Source organism: Clupea harengus, chromosome 3 (assembly GCF_900700415.2).
Source record: "Clupea harengus chromosome 3, Ch_v2.0.2, whole genome shotgun sequence".
NCBI lineage: Eukaryota > Metazoa > Chordata > Actinopteri > Clupeiformes > Clupeidae > Clupea > Clupea harengus.
The window spans coordinates 23,625,401-23,644,431 of record NC_045154.1 but is presented as its reverse complement, the minus strand read 5'-3'; the positions used below and the strand labels follow the sequence as shown (position 1 = coordinate 23,644,431).

General features: G+C 41.3%; 2 protein-coding genes across 3 annotated transcripts; both read left to right on the top strand.

Annotated features, from left to right (window-relative positions):
* Nucleotides 1-371: 371 nt before the first annotated feature.
* Nucleotides 372-6,014, top strand: LOC105904672 (ammonium transporter Rh type C 1-like). Of its 2 annotated transcripts, XM_012832576.2 has the most exons (11): nt 372-725; nt 2,836-3,028; nt 3,542-3,692; nt 3,858-4,005; nt 4,155-4,321; nt 4,499-4,636; nt 4,870-5,006; nt 5,097-5,221; nt 5,303-5,378; nt 5,686-5,760; nt 5,918-6,014. In XM_012832576.2, the coding sequence occupies exons 1-11, from the start codon at nt 500-502 to the stop codon at nt 5,925-5,927; spliced, it is 1,446 nt and encodes a 481-aa protein (XP_012688030.1). In that variant the 5' UTR covers nt 372-499; the 3' UTR covers nt 5,928-6,014. The 2 variants fall into 2 exon arrangements, 1 of the variants encoding a protein (XP_012688030.1); XR_004163425.2 differs by lacking the exon at nt 5,303-5,378 and having other exon boundaries at nt 373-725.
* A 2,048-nt stretch (nt 6,015-8,062) lies between these two features.
* Nucleotides 8,063-13,243, top strand: LOC105904665 (ammonium transporter Rh type C 1). Its single transcript, XM_031563140.1, has 8 exons — nt 8,063-8,288; nt 10,512-10,704; nt 11,218-11,368; nt 11,635-11,782; nt 11,928-12,094; nt 12,272-12,409; nt 12,769-12,905; nt 13,007-13,243. Exons 1-8 carry the CDS (start codon nt 8,063-8,065, stop codon nt 13,149-13,151), a joined length of 1,305 nt encoding a protein of 434 aa, XP_031419000.1. The 3' UTR covers nt 13,152-13,243.
* The last annotated feature ends 5,788 nt before the right edge of the window (nt 13,244-19,031 follow it).

Below are 19,031 nucleotides of genomic sequence, written 5' to 3'. Positions count from 1 at the left end.
AAATACCCCACAGCACACACAGACTGGCGGTCATTGCTTCATTTAGCCACCCCAAATGCAATTTAATCATAGATTCCTTTTTCCCCACACTTCCCCAGGTGTGAATAATCAGTCAATCAACCAATTATGGCTGTTACGTCGTCCCCACTGTTGCCTGCAGGCCATGCAAGGTCACTACAACGTCTGCAGGGGCGCAGGGGGTCGTAACAATTGCTATTAAAAACAGACATGTAAATATCAGATCATGAAAATAAAAATGAATGGTAACACAAGTCTTACTAGTGAACAATGATACTCATAAAACTCACTCCTGCAATTATCCCACCACCACCGGAACTCCCTAAGATGATACCACGCCCCAGTTAAGGTTGACATGCAACAGGTTGTATAGTTTATTAGTGATTAGACTTCACCTGACTCGCCAGTGTGGCTGTTCTGTGTGGTTCTGTGCGCACACTGGACTTTTGTGGTTGGTCTAGGTCCCTCAAACCCATAAACGATGGGGATTTGTTTGTACAGCGTGAGAGAATATTGTGACCGACCGAAAAATACGAATATTAGACCAAGTTTCCCTGCTGTTTGCTTCGTTTGGCAAATTGCCATGATTATTCTCTTTGGAGTTTTCATTCGTTATGATGAAGAATCCAACACTCACTGGGTGGAACATAAAAAGTCACACAATATCACCAGTGATGCTGAGAATGACTTCTACTTCAGATATCCAAGTGAGTACCTTGTTATTGTTTTACAGTACTAAATACCTAAAATGTTTATACATTAATTTTAATTAATTTAAAAGGTAAATGTAGGGTCTTTTTCAGTCCCAGTAATTGCTTTTTTTTATTTTTATTGTCCACTTTATCATAATGTCATGTAATCTTGCTAGTTAGCTAACGTTAGCTAGCCAGTGAAGGGGTGTGACGTTAGTTATTGCCATTCAGTCGAAACTGTCATCCGGCTATTTTTAGCAAAACATAGCGCAAGTTCAGCTGTACCGAAATTTGAGTCATTTTCGTTGTGTCCTGAAATTGAAATTTAAGTAGTAATAAGAACGTTTATGCCGCCCTTAGTCACACATCCAAGGTCCAGGTTCTTTAACACTGATGTTTTATTGCGCTGACAAACACAGACACCAATACACCGTAGAACTATACAGAAATGAATAAAAGACATACAGCAATCATTCATACACACAAGAACAATCTTAAATGTCATTAAAATAATAACCAAACAAAACGTAACATACCACTTTTGCCTGCTTGTGGACTAGGAGGGATATACAGCTTGTATTTCTTTAGAGAGCATGAGAATATTTCAGCTTGTATCGTCTTCACCTATAGCTTAATACTAGCTAAACTTGACCTCATGCGTGCATCCAGTCATTCATCCAACTATCAACAGGAAGTGACATGTTACATGCATTCTGGGAAAATGAGTCAAACATACTGTACATCAAACATCTTTAGTATCACAAGATACCACATAGGGGAGAAACTATTAAAACTTTTGGGACTGCAATTACAACGTTAGTTTTGGTCTAGCGAGCTAACCAGTTTAATCAGACCTGATTCAACTAATCAAGAGCAATGCCTATCATGGAATGAAAAAAGTATGTCGGGCTGTCCAAATACACCAAAATGCTTAATAACTTCTTGAGTTGTTGAGATTCATACATGCAAAGCAGCTCACAGAAATATATCGCAACTTGTGTATTGCTCTGCGGATCAGTGTAACGCTACCAGTAACAGTAGCTTCAGCCGAGAGGAATTGTCCTAGATTAAAACTGTTGAAAACGTACCTGAGGTCAACCATGGCTCAAGAACGCCTCAGTGGTCTGGCTGTAATCAGAATTAACCATGAGATTGGTGGTCAGATTTTATACGATGATGTGATTGATGACTTTGCAGGGAGGAAGGCTAGAAGGATTGCACTGTAACCCTTGAAGTGTGGTGATAGGGAGTGGAATGTAAATAGTTCTTGAGACAAAGTTAATTTGCACTATTCATTTATTTACTTATTTATTTGTTAATTATGCTATTATATTTTGATTATTTCCCACACTAGGGAAACTGCAACATGTTTCTTGTCCAACTATAATGATATAATTTTGAAGGAAGCCTAACAAGATGGCATTACCTTATATTACAGTAGGCCAATGTTCATTCTTTGTGTTTTAGTTTTTCTTTATTAATTAACCTGGATTTTTTTCAATGGAAAGCCTAAGCAGACACAAAGTATGCCTAAAACACACAATGGCAGAGCATTCTACACAGTGTAATGACAAATGTGATCACTTATGAAGTGTAACAGCATGGACACTCTCTAGGCGACCCTATGTACTGTAACTGCAACACCACTCTAACTGTTACCATAACCCTAGGTAAGAACAAAGTCTGACAGGATGACTACTCTTTGTTTGTAACATTGTCACTATGTTGCCTTCCTTTTTTTGGAGGTTCAAACCCTCTCACTGAAACACTCAGTGTTCAGTGCCCAGAAGAGTACTGTGGTCAGCAACCACCCCTATGTCTTCCTGACATTGTCCCCTAGCTGTATACTAAAACATCACTAAAGTCATCTGTATTTAAACTAGCTCCTAACATGGTTAAACAAATGCTTATCTAGATGGTGTGCTTACAGTGAATAGATTTAATCTTGCATCCAAATTCTGATATCTGTGAAGGTATTGGATTGTTAAGAGCAGTTTGTCACGCAAGGTCCATGTGTCCTTGCTGGTTAGATGAATGACTAGCATGTGTCACACAGCCCTGCACTGACGCCTACTCACGATAGCTCAGGGTGGAAATGACAGCTGGTTGTTTGACTTGTCCACAGGCTTCCAGGACGTGCATGTGATGATCTTTGTGGGCTTCGGCTTCCTCATGACCTTCCTGAAGCGCTACAGCTTCAGCGCTGTGGGCTTCAACTTCCTCATCGCAGCATTTGGCATCCAGTGGGCGCTGTTGATGCAGGGCTGGTTTCACTCGCTGGACCCCATGGATGGCAAGATCAAAATTGGAATAGAAAGGTAAGTTTAGTTTAACACCTGAAACAATAAAAGGGAACAATGAGGGAGTGATTGATAGCTAGAGAAGGCACATACCTGTTGTTTTGTGGTGTATCAGAGAAGCCATCATGGTTTGGTTGCTCTTTATTATGCAGAAGGCTGTTCCAGTCCATTCTCTATTCTGTACCACAACACAATGCCATGTTATGATCTGTGTTGACACGGCCATGGAAAGATGAACATGTACAATAGGACATTAACTTAAGTCAGCATTGTGCCTTAAGGATCGGAGTCCTAATATAAAGCCTTATCCCAACAATTGTTGAGTGAAGTCTCTGGCTCAAGGGTAAAGGGTTTTCAGAGCATATAGCTTTTCAAATGTAAATATAAAAGATGCCCTTCCCTCTTTCTGATCTCCAGCTTAACCAATTGGTAACAGCTCTTTTGAAATATTTCTAGCTGGTTATAAAACAGTTCTAAGAATGTTTGCAAGCATAATAGCATGTTTTCATTTAAATTGTGTGTTTTATGCAGCTTGATCAATGCAGACTTCTGTGTGGCGGGCTGTTTGATAGCCTACGGAGCCGTCCTGGGAAAAGTCAGCCCCGTTCAACTGTTGGTGATGACATTATTTGGTGTGACATTGTTTGCCGTAGAGGAATATATCATCCTCAACATCATCCATGTAAGTGCCAACAGTTACAGTAAGCTATCAATATATTTGCTCTTTTCACATGTCACATGGAGAGGTGTGTGTGGATTTATGTCTCATTTTAGTGCCACTTATTTACCTATATTTTAATTACAAAAGAAATCGATCAAAGTGTAATGGGATATGTTTGATGCACAGGCCAAAGATGCTGGGGGATCCATGGTGATTCACACGTTTGGAGCTTATTATGGTCTGTCCATTTCATGGGTCTTATACCGACCAAACTTGGAACAGAGCAAGCATCTCCAAGGATCTGTGTACCACTCAGATGTCTTTGCCATGATTGGTAAGATTACTGGACTGAAAATAAAGAGCATATTTTATCTTCACCAGAGAACCTTTGTAGCATCCCTGTTTATTTCTTGATAGTAATTGCATGGGTATATTAAACTGGTGACCCTTGAATATCAAACATTCATGTGCCCATTTCTTCAGGAACCCTGTTTCTGTGGATGTTCTGGCCAAGTTTTAACTCCGCAATCACAGACCATGGTGACGGGCAGCATCGTGCAGCAATCAACACCTACCTGTCCTTGGCCTCCACGGTCCTCACCGCGTTTGCCATCTCCAGCCTCTTTGAGAAAAAGGGCAAAGTTGACATGGTGAAGACATTTGCCTTGATTCTTACTACCCATGTGAAACAAACACTGAACCATGTACCCAACACAAACTGCTGGAGCTTTAATCCAAGCTGTTAGCTTGCAGCATTGTCTCCCAGGGTGGAGCAGGTAGAACAGGTGGGGCGTAGCTTTAACCCCTCTCCTTCTGCCACCATCCAGGTACACATCCAGAACTCCACTCTGGCCGGTGGAGTTGCCGTGGGAACAGCAGCAGAGTTCATGCTGATGCCATATGGGTCTCTGATTGTGGGTTTCTGCTGTGGGATCATCTCCACCTTAGGTTATATCTACCTATCAGTGAGTTCCAAATATTTATTTTAGTAATTCAAGTGGAATGCCCATGCTCAGCATAGCAGACATTCGATCAGCGGGGTGTCTTGCATGAAACATTCATGCTGTATAAAACGTACGTGCTGTCCTCCATGGTTTTACACTGTCTATGTTTGGAACTGAGGGCCACCTAAGGAACTAGTTTAGCTCGTGGGCTTTGTGTGGATGGAGAAATGAAACTGTGCCTTTATAACTTGCAGCCGTTCTTGGAGCGTAAGCTCAAGATCCAGGACACCTGTGGCATCCACAATCTTCACGCCATGCCCGGTGTCATCGGGGGCATAGTCGGTGCAATCACTGCTGCGACCGCCAGCACGGGAGTCTATGGGAAAGAAGGGTGAGCACTTAATGCAACTTGAAACGTCTTGCTTTCCCATCGACTTATGACTAATGCTTCATGGCCAGTGTCCTATTTGTGTTGATACAGGTTGATAAACACTTTTGACTTTACGGGGGATTTTGCACAGCGGACGCCTTCCATTCAGGGATTGTGCCAGGCAGTTGGGCTGTGTGTGTCCTTAGTCTTTGGCATTGGTGGAGGTATTTTAGTAGGTGGGTGCCAGTTTTGGTAAAATTTGGTTTAGCCCCTTTCGTAAAGTAAAAGTATGATGTTTAAGGGTTTTTGCTCTATAGGTTGTATCCTGAAGCTGCCCATATGGGGGGATGTGGCAGATGAGCACTGTTTTGATGACAAGTTCTACTGGGAGGGGTAAGGATTGAAGCTGTTTTAAACTGTACGCCATTGTGTTTTCATAGAAGTGGTTTATGATTATACCGTGAATCGACACATTTTATCCCTGGGAACCACTGACATTGATCGTGATTACAGGTTAAACACAGACACGGGGAGCCTGTGGGTGAACTCTAAAATGTTATTTCAAACTTCCCACATGTCTACATGTCCTCCACACTGTTGTGTGCACCACTATTTATACACCCAGTCATGCTGCTATAATATTTCCCTTGGATTTTTTTTGCCAAGAGATACATTATGAGAGATATTTTCTCTCATTCAGCTTGGTGAAGGAAGCAGTTCTGCAGGAAGCAGTTCTGCTGAAAGCAGAGCCCTTGGAAGCCAAAGAACCCAAAAGGTGAGAAGAAATTGAAATCAGACCATACAGTGGGCTCACAGCTGAGGCACTTCAGAAGCAATGGTTCAGTGTGATCAGTCTTTATGCTCTCTGACAACATTGCCTCCTAACCAATATACACACAGCAAATACAGTTAACTGTATCTGTCTCTTACAGGTTTGACTGACCTGGAGGAGACTCTGGACACCACATCTGATCGCGTAAACTCTATAGAATCCACCGTTTCAATAAAGAACTATTTTTGTGGTTAAAATATGTTAGCATTTCTTTACTCTCTCTCTCTGTGATTGTGTTTCAATGAAATAAATTGAATCGGAATGATTCAGCACAAGCTGAAAACAAGCCTCCCGAAATCATTAAAGGTAACTGTTCATAAGGTTTCCGTTCCCAGCGCTGTACAGCTGTGCGCTCCCGTTATGCAGGCCATTCACGATACTTGGGGACACAGAGAGGTCAACCAATCCTGTGTTCCATGGGCTGCGCATTGGGGTTCACGTGCACAGAAGGTGACACGGTTTCCAGTTCCACGCCAAGTCTAGGGCAAGGAAGCTTTGAGACTACCCAGCATCTCACTGATCAACCGAACTGACCTGAGTCAAACCTGCTCTGCTATTAACTGTGGAATTTGCCACATCCCTCCAGACAGCTCAAGTAGACCAACTAGTCTAGTGATCCCTGATTCTACAAAACTATTCGTTACTGAACTTGAAAACCCCCACTGGATCTTAGAGTGGATTAGAAAAAAAACAGACACCAAAAAGTGCTCATTCCCCACCCCTGAAACTGAATTGAAAAAATCCCCATGCTGTTAGAACAGATGCATAAAAGTGAGAACAGGGAGGCCCCCTGCTCTGAAAAAAAAACACTTTTCCATTAATAACAAATGCTTATCAAGCCCCAGCTTTCCTGAAAGAGTGAAATGAATCCATGACACATTCTCTGAACAATATAACAGTCTTTGCAAAGTCTGAAGCCTCAAAGTCATGACCTTTGACCGCCTTCCGTCAATGGCAGACACAAAACATTTGGAGGAAGCCAGAGATGACCATTCCAAAAAAAGTTCAGGAAATCCTTTTGAACCTACCCAATGAGATCCTTTGGAGGGTCCAAAACTGTAACCCTGTGCCACAGCATGGAAGTTGCTAGGTTATTAAACACTAAACATCTCCCTCTGTACGTGAGCTGTGGGACAATCCGCTTCCATCTCTGAAGTTGTCTACTTACTTTATCAGCCAGTCCCTCCCAGTTTTTCTGCATGCAAGTTCAGTCTGCTGAGGAAGCTGAGGTGGGCCTGTGCGGCTCCAATTCTCCAACAGAGAGAGAGAGAGTGAGAGTGTGTACGTGATACATGCCTCCAGAGACATACAGTCCTGTGTCAATTCCCACAAGGTAAGGGGCTACTGCACAGCACGCTGGGTCATCACTGGACTCATTAGTTACAGTGGTTGGCCTCCTGATTATGCTGCACACCAGTCTGTGTGCACCTGTCATACTGTGCCACTGCACCTTTCTTTATTATAAAAGGCACCTCGTGGCACAAGCTTAGTGTACATACAGTTTCTGATGAACTGTTATTTTTTCATTTCATGGCAACACTTGCAGATCTATTAAAATGTTTATCGGATAAAATCTATTAAGATGTTGCTTTGGATAAAAGGGTCTGCTAAATCATTTATCTAGAGGCTAACTATAAACTGTATTCACACCAGGGCCTGAACACAATACAGACAGCAGAAAGATTATTAAGGAGAGCTCTGATGTCTCAGCATAGCACCAAGTTCTCATTATTGCAAAGAAGCATGTTGTGCACAGCCCAAATAAACAATATCATAAATATATAGATAGACAAATACCCACACAATAAACAACAATAAATAAATACCTAGTATCAAAATACCCCACAGCACACACAGGCTAAAGGTCATTGCTTCATTTAGCCACCCCAAATGCAATTTAATCATAGATTCTCACATTCTCACAGATGTTATGTAAAATGTTATCATAGACCAACACTGTAATTATCTGTAATGATTACTATTAAAAACAGCCATGTAAATATCAGATCATGAAAATGAAAATGAATGGTAACACGAGCGAACAATGATACTCACACAACTCACACCTGCAATCATCCCGCCACCACTGGAACTCCCGAAGATGATACCACGCCCCAGTTAAGGTTGGCGTGCAACAGGTTGTATAGTTCATTAGTGATTAGACTTCACCTGACTCGCCTGTGCGGCTATTCTGTGCGCACACTGGACTTTTGTGGTTGGTCTAGGTCCCTCAAACCCATAAACGATGGGTAATTGTTTGTACAGCGTGAGAGAATATTGTGACCGGCCGAAAAATACGAATATTAGACCCAGTTTCCCTGCTGTTTGCTTCGTTTGGCAAATTGCCATGATTATTCTCTTTGGAGTTTTCATTCGTTATGATGAAGAATCCGACACTCACTGGGTGGAACATAAAAAGTCACACAATATCACCAGTGATGCTGAGAATGACTTCTACTTCAGATATCCAAGTGAGTACCTTGTTATTGTTTTACAGTCCTAAATACATAAAATGTGAATACAATAATTTAAAAGGTGAATGTATTTGTCTATGGTATTTTTTTGTCCCAGTAATTGCTCTTTGATGTTTTTGAATAATTTGGGGTAAACTACAATAATCACCCATATCAAGCAAATCATTTTTATTAAATCCAAAGTTTAATTCAGTGTAGTAATTTATTTCACTCTGGATAAAAGCAGTTCCCATGGACCCTTGATTTGTCCTAACCATCTTCGATCGTTATCTAACAGGACAACGCAGCTTTATGAAAATAATCATTCCTTTAAACTGAAAATTAACTGACGAAAGGCTATATTTCTATCTTTAAAAAAATATATGTTTATATTAGACCTCGTCTGCGATCATAATGTCAATATTAGCAACTGTTTGTTCAGGGTGGATAATGCGCGCAGAAAAAAAAATTGCCGTATGAGTCCAATAGTAACCTCTGTCCAAACAACGCAGGTTACTTATTCTAGTCCACTGTGGCGTGAACTTGATGTGCTTGCAGTACACAAGAGAACTGCCAGCGCAACCTGACTGTCTGGTTGTGTATTCACTCGCATGAGGGCCGGTGTTATTGTCCCTTTCTTCAAGATCTAACTGGGTGTGGGGCTATGCTCTACCACAACGTATCTTCTGGTGTCAGATTATCATGATTCTATCTCAGATATGGCATCAGCTCACTGCAGGCTATTGAGATCACCCAAAGAACTACCTGTCTGTGGGACTGAATTTAATGCGGAGGTATAGCTTTCACCCTACAAAGGTGAAATGCAGCCACTCCCTCATGTGTTAGTCGCAGTCAGGGACTGCTAGACCCGTGAGTGTTATGTCAACAGGTCAGATTGTTGATGATGCGATAGTGAGAATAATGGTAATAATACTAATCATGTCTTTCCATATCACACAAATGTTTGAAGATGAATGTGACAATGGAGTCTTGGCATCAGATAGATGACACATACCCCCATTGCCAGCATCACAATTTGATTTGATCCGGAGGGAGATTCCAAGTGCGTGGCTTACTGACAAACCTGTATATGTTAACTCAGAGTAAGTGGTAAACCTCCTAATAGAAGAGTCCTATGGCTTCATAAAAAATCTGCTAGTATGGTGAAGTAAGTTGAACCACAACTGATATGGTCAAAAACAGTCAAAGCTCTCAAAGCTGAAGACCATTCATGCTTAGATGAATACATGACCAAACAGGTGGTCTTTTGTGTGTAAGTATGTGGTGTTCTGAATCAGGTGACTGATTGTAGTAACTGATAGGGGTGCCTGTTGGAAGTTAATGTCTTTGTGACAAAGCTTTTGTTGCACATTAAAACTGCAACATGCAGTTTGTTGTGAAAACTGACATGTTTCTTGTCCAACTATAATGAAATAATTTTAAAGGACGACTAATAAGATGGAATTACCATATATAACAGTAGGTCTATGTTCATTCTTTGTGTTTTCTTTATTAATTAACATGGGTTTTTCAGAGGCAACGTGACCAAATGCAATGGAAAGCCTAAACAGACACAAAGTATGCCTGAAATCCACAATGGCAGAGCATTCTACACAATGTAATGACAAATGTGATCACTTATGAGGTGTAACATCATGGACACTCCCTAGGCCTACTTACAGTATGTAACTCTAACACCACTCTAACTGTAACTATAACCCTAGGTAAGAACAAAGTATGACAGGATGCCTACTTTTTGTTTGTAACACTGCATAGTTACTCTGTGACAAGTGATGTATAATATAGAATTAGTCCGAAATAAGTTACTTTGCCTTCCTTTTCTCTGGAGGTTCAAACCCTCTCACTGAAACACTTAGTGTTCAGTGCCCAGAAGAGTACTGTGGTGATAGTCAGCAACAGCACCTATGTCTTCCTGACATTGTCCCCTAGCTGTATACTAAAACATCACTAAAGTCATCTGTATTTAAACTAACTTCTAATATGGTAAAACAAATGCTTATCTAGATGGTGTGCTTACAGTGAATGGATTTCCAACTGATCTTGCATCCAAATAATGATATCTGTGAAGGCATTTGATTTTTAAGAGCAGTTTGTCACGCAAGGTCCATGTGTCCTTGCTGGTTAGATGAATGACTAGCATGTGTCACACAGCCCTGCACTGACGCCTACTCATGATAGCTCAGGGTGGAAATGACAGCTGGTTGTTTGACTTGTCCACAGGCTTCCAGGACGTGCATGTGATGATCTTTGTGGGCTTCGGCTTCCTCATGACCTTCCTGAAGCGCTACAGCTTCAGCGCTGTGGGCTTCAACTTCCTCATCGCAGCATTTGGCATCCAGTGGGCGCTGTTGATGCAGGGCTGGTTTCACTCGCTGGACCCCATGGATGGCAAGATCAAAATTGGAATAGAAAGGTAAGTTTAGTTTAACACCTGAAACAATAAAAGGGAACAATGAGGGAGTGATTGATAGCTAGAGAAGGCACATACCTGTTGTTTTGTGGTGTATCAGAGAAGCCATCATGGTTTGGTTTCTCTTTATTATGCAGAAGGCTGTTCCAGTCCATTCTCTATTCTTTACCACAACACAATGCCATGTTATGATCTGTGTTGACACGGCCATGGAAAGATGAACATGTACAATAGGACATTAACTTAAGTCAGCATTGTGCCTTAAGGATCGGAGTCCTAATATAAAGCCTTATCCCAACAATTGTTGAGTGAAGTCTCTGGCTCAAGGGTATAGGGTTTTCAGAGCATATAGCTTTTCAAATGTAAGTATAAAGGATGCCCTTCCCTCTTTCTGATCTTCAGCTCAACCAATTGGTAACAGCTCTTTTGAAATATTTCTAGCTGGTTGTAAAACATTTCTAAGAATGTTTACAAGGATAATAGCATGTTTTCATTTAAATTGTGTGTTTTATGCAGCCTGATCAATGCCGACTTCTGTGTGGCGGGCTGTTTGATAGCCTACGGAGCCGTCCTGGGAAAAGTCAGCCCCGTTCAACTGTTGGTGATGACATTATTTGGTGTGACATTGTTTGCCGTAGAGGAATATATCATCCTCAACATCATCCATGTAAGTGCCAACAGTTACATATTCATTATGCACACAGTCCATAGTGATTTTCAGCATGACTATATACAATATGCCATAGGTATCAAATGCACTTGAATAGACTGTACATTGAGTAATTTAATAAGCTGTAAATATATTTACTCTTTTCACATGTCACATGGAGAGGTGTGTGTGGATTTATGTCTCATTTTAGTGCCACTTATTTACCTATATTTTAATTACAAAAGAAATCGATCAAAGTGTAATGGGATATGTTTGATGCACAGGCCAAAGATGCTGGGGGATCCATGGTGATTCACACGTTTGGAGCTTATTATGGTCTGTCCATCTCATGGGTCTTATACCGACCAAACTTGGAACAGAGCAAGCATCTCCAAGGATCTGTGTACCACTCAGATGTCTTTGCCATGATTGGTAAGATTACTGGACTGAAAATAAAGAGCATATTTTATCTTCACCAGAGACCTTTGTAGCATCCCTGCTTTTTTCTTGATAGATATTGACTGGGTATATTAAACTGGTAACCCTTGAATAAACATTCATGTGCCCATTTCTTCAGGAACCCTGTTTCTGTGGATGTTCTGGCCAAGTTTTAATTCCGCAATCACAGACCATGGTGACGGGCAGCATCGTGCAGCAATCAACACCTACCTGTCCTTGGCCTCCACAGTCCTCACCGCGTATGCCATCTCCAGCCTCTTTGAGAAAAGGGGCAAAGTTGACATGGTGAAGACATTTGCCTTGATTCTTACTACCCATGTGAAACAAACACTGAACCATGTACCCAACACAAACTGCTGGAGCTTTAATCCAAGCTGTTAGCTTGCAGCATTGTCTCCCAGGGTGGAGCAGGTAGAACAGTTGGGGCGTAGCTTTAACCCCTCTCCTTCTGTCACCACCCAGGTACACATCCAGAACTCCACTCTGGCCGGTGGAGTTGCCGTGGGAACAGCAGCAGAGTTCATGCTGATGCCATATGGGTCTCTGATTGTGGGTTTCTGCTGTGGGATCATCTCCACCTTAGGTTATATCTACCTCTCAGTGAGTTCTAATGTAGGGCCCCATCTAAACCTCATATTGTTCCATCCATGACTATAGACTGGGATAATGCACTCTGTTTCTCTCCAGTCTAAATATTTGGATTTGGAGAGAAAGTAGAGTCCAAATATTTATTTTACTAATTCAATTATGACTGATGGCCATGCTCAGCAAAGCAGACATTCGATCAGCGGTGTGTCTTGTATGAAACATTCATGCTGTAGTACAAGATTAAAACGTATGTGCTGTCCTCCATGGTTTTACACTGTCTATGTTTGGAACTGAGGGCCACCTAAGGAACTAGTTTAGCTCGTGGGCTTTGTGTGGATGGAGAAATGAAACTGTGCCTTTATGGCTTGCAGCCGTTCTTGGAGCGTAAGCTCAAGATCCAGGACACCTGTGGCATCCACAACCTTCACGCCATGCCCGGTGTCATCGGGGGCATAGTCGGTGCAATCACTGCTGCGACAGCCAGCGAGGGAGTCTACGGGAAAGAAGGGTGAGCACTTTATGAAACTTGAAACGTCTTGCTTTCCCATCGACTTATGACTAATGTATTATTAATGCTTCATGGCCAGTGTTCTCTCTGTGTTGATACAGGTTGAGAAACACTTTTGACTTTGAGGGGGCTTTTGAAAATCGGACGCCTGCCATTCAGGGAGGGTACCAGGCAGCTGGGCTGTGTGTGTCCTTAGTCTTTGGCATTGGTGGAGGTATTTTAGTAGGTGGGTGCCAGTTTTGGTAAAATTTGGTTTAGCCCCTTTCGTAAAGTAAAAGTATGATGTTTAAGGGTTTTTGCTCTATAGGTTGTATCCTGAAGCTGCCCATATGGGGGGATGTGGCAGATGAGCACTGTTTTGATGACGAGTTCTACTGGGAGGTAAGGATTGAAGCTGTTTTAAACTGTACGCCCTTTGTGTTTTCATAGAAGTGGCTTCATGATTATACCGTGAATTGACACATGAATCCCTGGGAACCACTGACATTGATTGTGATTACAGGTTAAACACAGACACTGGGAGTCTGTGGGTGAACTCTAAAATGTTATTTCAAACTTCCCACGTGTCTACATGTCCTCCACACTGTTGTGTGTACCACTATTTATACACCCAGTCATGCTGCTATGATATTTCCCTTGGATTTGTTTCGGCCAACAGATACATGATGGGGGTCCCGTAGGAAAAGTATATTGAGGTATTTCTGAAACAGGTCTGTCTGTCTGTCTGTCTGTCTGTCTGTCTGTCTGTCTGTCTGTTTCTGTTTCTGTGTCTGTGTCTGTCTGTCTGTCTGTCTGTCTGTCTGTCTGTCTGTGTAGGTACCAGAAGAGGAAGAACATCTTCCTCCCATCCTGGAGTACAACAACCACATGATGATGAACAAACGCACAGACCTGTAAGTCACACTGATGTTTTTCAAGCTTTCCCCTGTTTCTATTTTATAAGCTTGCATCTTGACATAGTGTTTTCTTCTGTGTTATGTGTTCAACACATTTTTCTCGAGATCCCCATTAAATGCTTTCAGATATGTTGCACTTTCAATCCACAAGGTGTCACTAGTTCCTCTTTGTATGAAGGAGGGCTATGACATCATTGAATTGATCTGTCTTTCTCATTCACAGGGCGGAGCCTAACTACTCAGAACCGCAGATGTAGAGCAGCAGCAACACACACTCACACACATAAACACCATGGCAACACACACTCACACACATAAACACCATGGCAACACACACTCACACACATAAACTCCATGGCACCACACTCACACACATAAACACCATGGCAACACACACTCACACACATAAACTCCATGGCACCACACTCACACACATAAACACCATGGCACCACACTCACACACATAAACACCATGGCAACACACACTCACACACATAAACACCATGCACACTGCATACTGATTCTCTCATGTATGCTGGAATGCTGCTCCTCGTGCAGGGCTGTCAATTGCTTGGATTTTTCTTTTAAGAATAACTGGCAATTGGCAACTGGCACCTACCAAAAAGTGTGACAAAAGCAAAATGGCTTTGAATGTGATAACATATGTATCTTTTGAACTTGATTGGCTTGTCTTACCACTGGAATTTTACTGATAATCATTTGTTAATCTATTTGTTTGAGTGTAACTGTATGAAGCCTTTTACTGAGAATTTTACAGATACTGATATTATGTCAACGCTGAAAATTTTAATAATAATTTACGCTATTTTTAAATATTTTGTATGTCTTGTGTGTTTTCTTTTGTGAAGTGTGTAGATTGTAACTGTAGACCAGTTCAAAGGCTGCAAGCGTGGTAGATTGCAATACCGTGGATACTGTTGTCCCTTATTTAGCTTTATTTGTGTTTAAGAACAGATTAAGAACAGATTATCAAAAATCTTCTTTCACACTTGGTGGTCAATAAATAATATTTAAAATCTACAATTTGGGTTGTCTGAATTGAATTCCAACCTCTAACAGATGCTTAATGTCATGTAATTTTGATGATTACATCCAAATTTAGCAAAGTCTCTCTCTCTCTCTCTCTCTCTCTCTCTCTCTTCTATTTTTCCACCCTTGCTGGATGTCATCTTGGGTTGTCTCTCCTAAGGTCAAGGTTAGGTGAAAGATCAGTCCTTCTGGGTTGTCTGAGTTGATGGGATGAGGAGGGACCTTTACTTTATAGGTCTTTTTACACAAAGGTCAAAGGTCACTGGGTCTGAAGTGTGAAGTTCAGGTCACTGCTTTGTGAACTTACTTTGTCCAGACATATCTTGTCCTGATCACAAGTATAATTCTATATAACTACAACTCTGCTTTCCTTGTGAAAATTGGAACTTCAATAGGTAATAGTTCCCTGCACCACATCAAGTTGAAATTCTTTTATCGAAGTTCTTTGCATCCTCAATTCCAATTTCCTCAGTCTAAAGCAAGATGAAGGATGGGCTGTCTTGTCTTCTATTAACACATTTGAGTTAAGAAGGTAATGGCTCTATGAGTGCCCCATTTAAATCAGACTCTGTCTCCCCACTCCTCTTTTCCCAGACCCCCCCCCCACACACACACACACACACACATAGACATAGTATACTATGTCTATGCACACACACACACCCCTATCTCTCTCTCTCTCTCACACACACACACACACACACACACACACACCCCACTCCACCCTTAAGATGGCTGCTCAACATGTTTATTCATTAGCCCCTTAAAGGGAGGACACAGGACCCTGTTAAAACTAAATCAAGCCCCTTTCATGATATGATCCTTTTGTGGCTGTCAAAGAGGACTCTGCTTGACAAGGAGGCAGTAGTCTTGATGGGCCATAACCTGGGAGAGGGAGGCAGGGGGTGGGGGTGGGATGGCGGAGTTGGTTGGACTAGACCTCCAGAGACACATGACCCGGTTTACCATGCTGGCCAGTGGAAGAGGCACAATCACTATGGCGGGAACTAAAGGGAGTGAGCGAGAGAGGGGGATTAAGGCTAACCCGCCCATTCAACACAGCAGAGAACAGGAGAAAGACAGAGAGAGGGAGAGAAAAGAGGCAGGGAGCGTTAAAAGAGAAGGGATACGGAGAGGGGAGGCCCCCCTTTCACAACTGATGACTGATTGCCTGTCTGGATGTGTGTGTGTGTGTTGGGTGTTGGGTGTTGTGTGTGTGTGTGTGTGTGTGTGTGTGCATGAGTGACAAGCTTGTGGAGGGAGGGGGCTGATCGTGCATCTCTTGGATGAGGCCATGAGTGTGAGAAAACAGCCCTCCGAATGGAGGTCCCACAATGAGCATGTTAACGAGGGGGCCAGCCGCACACAGCCCTCCCAGCCACACACCCAGCAGTGCCCAGAGCAGTAGCCATCCTGGGGGCTTTCCTGGAAAAGAGGGGGAGCCACTGAGGACATGCAAATGAATGCATGAACAGAAAAGGAATGTTGTCAATATATAGGATTGGAAATGACTTTGTAGAGTATGTTTAAGTTAGAAGAGTGTGCTCTGACATTCAGGCTTTTTGTGATTCTTTGATATGGTAATACACCAATAAGTATTTGTTGAATATGCAAAGTCATTGCTAGTAAATTGTTTGAACTTCTCATTTAGTTTAAGACGCTCATTAAAATATTTTGTTAATATTTGCTTTTTTGTACATTTTCAGTTAATACTTTGCTCTGTTTATATACAGTATATATTGTTGTTATATGTCCTATGCACCAACCACACTAAGTCAATTTCCTGTATGTGAAAATATACTTGGCCAAAAAAAAGAATTCTGATTCTGATTCTAAATTCTGATCTCTTGCTGGTTATTACCAATGGGAAAGGGTGCATATTAGAAGTTTGCATTTAAAGCTCTTGGTACCTTCTTCCCTGCTGTTGCTGACATGCTCGTAAATGTTACTGAAGTCTATAAAAAAACCTAATGGACTTAAGGCCTTTATATGCTAGTCCGTCTCCGTTACTCATGTAGACTATTATAGTATGCGGCCTAAAGATAATGCCAATTGTTTGTATAATTTTTGTTTTGTTTTGCATAAGCTTGGAATTTGTTTAATGTTTAACTTTTTGTTTTTCATTTGTTTAACTACAGAAGCATTATGTCCCCATCAATGTCTGGGCACAGGTCAGCCAGCGGTCCATCCTCCCTTAGCCAGGGGTAAGAGTGCCCTGTAGCCAGGGGTGAAAGTGCCCTGTCGACAGGATTCTGGAGCTCCATCTCTCTGTGGCCTCTAGGGTGTGCTGTGTTCATGCGCTCAGCCTTCCACTCCACCCTTCACTGTCCCCTTCTCTGACGTCCATCTCTCATCGGTCACCCACCGACCCATCATTGCCCAAAGGCTCTTCTGCTCTCTTTTGTGCATTACTGGGTAATGGAGAACTTGTTTGCAGATGTTCTCTGCTGTATAGTGCATGTTGAAATTCCCTTTCTAGATATGTTCATCTATTAGCTGCAGTGTGAGAAACAATTTGCTTCTGTGTAAAAATCTAACTAAATCTCCAATTTGAATGGGAAATGGAACAGCAGGTGTAAGGCATGGGTGCTAGAACATCACACATTCCAGTCATAGCAAAACATTTCCATCAGTATCTGTATTTTTAAAGTAAAGATTTGAGTAGTTATCTTGATTAGAGACTTTTACAGTGAAGCGCCAAAGATATGCTGGTTACACAATGTAGACAGCTATTTGCTTTTTGCGGTATAAGAATACTGATGATTTGAATCACAAGTCCAGAAATGAACCTTTTTTGGAAGCCATGGAGTGGCAAACAGGGGTTTAAATGTAATTTCTATATAAATGAATGCATATGTTGTTGAACATAGTAGTTATGTGTGAATCAGTATATAATGAGACAATAATGAGAAAGTCCAAAGCTGAACGGCGTAGACAAGCCTATTAAAAGCTTTCCGTTGTATTCATCTGTATTTGACATAATTTACAGACTAGACTATGTAATCTGAAGTTCTGTGTGAATCTGTATACCTTTGTAGTCTGGCCTGAACAGACCCTGTGTGGGACATAGATGTCTGGTGTTATTGTTATTTTCTCCAAACAGACATTCTGTTCTATCTGCCTCTGTTCTACTGAACTCCCCGCCACAGGAGGGGCCAACAGATGACCTTGACCTTCCATCACACAAGGCACCCAGACACCAGGGTCAAAGGTTGTTTTGACACTGAGGAATTCAAATGAGACTGGGTGCGTGATGGAATGTGATGTCTTTACTAATATTCCAATAGCTCCACAAATACCAACATACTGACAAAAAATCTGGACAGACAAAAAAGTGTAAACCCTTCATATAATCTCTTTGGTCTTTAACAACAAGATGGGAAAGGGTGCATATTAGAAGTTTGCATTAAAAGCCCTTGGTATCTTCTTCCCTGCTGTTGCTGACATGCTCGTAAATGTTACTGAAGTCTATAAAAAACCTAATGAACTTACTCATATAGACTATCATATGCTGCCTAAAGATAATGCCAGTTGTTTGTATACTATCACGGTCCTAAAAGGCCTTTTTTTGCGTAAGCTTGGAATTTATTTACAGAGTTTAATGATGACGCATACAGTCACAATATAAAACATACAATTGCACAATGTAATATACAGTATCTGTGTGTACAGTGTGTGTGAGTATGTGGATTTGAGCTCTATGCACTTTTCGAAATAGCTGAATACGTTGATCTGTGAGGAAAGAAAGAAAGAAAATAAAACAATTTCTCTTTTGATGATGTTACAGCTTAATAAATGTTGTAATGGAAAAAAATACACATAAACTCATAACAGTATCTCTACAGATATTCAAAATAAATATGTAAATAAGTATGGAATGAAAAACAAAAGGAAAAAAGTAAGATATCCACTATTTCTTTAAAACATCTAAGAAAACAAAGAAAATCTATTCAAATACATAAAAAAAATGAACTCTCTTATTGGTAACCTCATTCATGATTAACTCTTCAATTTATCAAATGGATGGTACTTTAGAAGACATTTATCTGTATGAAGTCTTCCGTGTATAAATAAAGCTGGACAGATTAATCGATCCACTCCGTCTTTTTAAGACACTGAATGATGTCCTTATACGCTAATATTTGCCATTGCATTGTAAGTATGACAGGCCGAACTGATT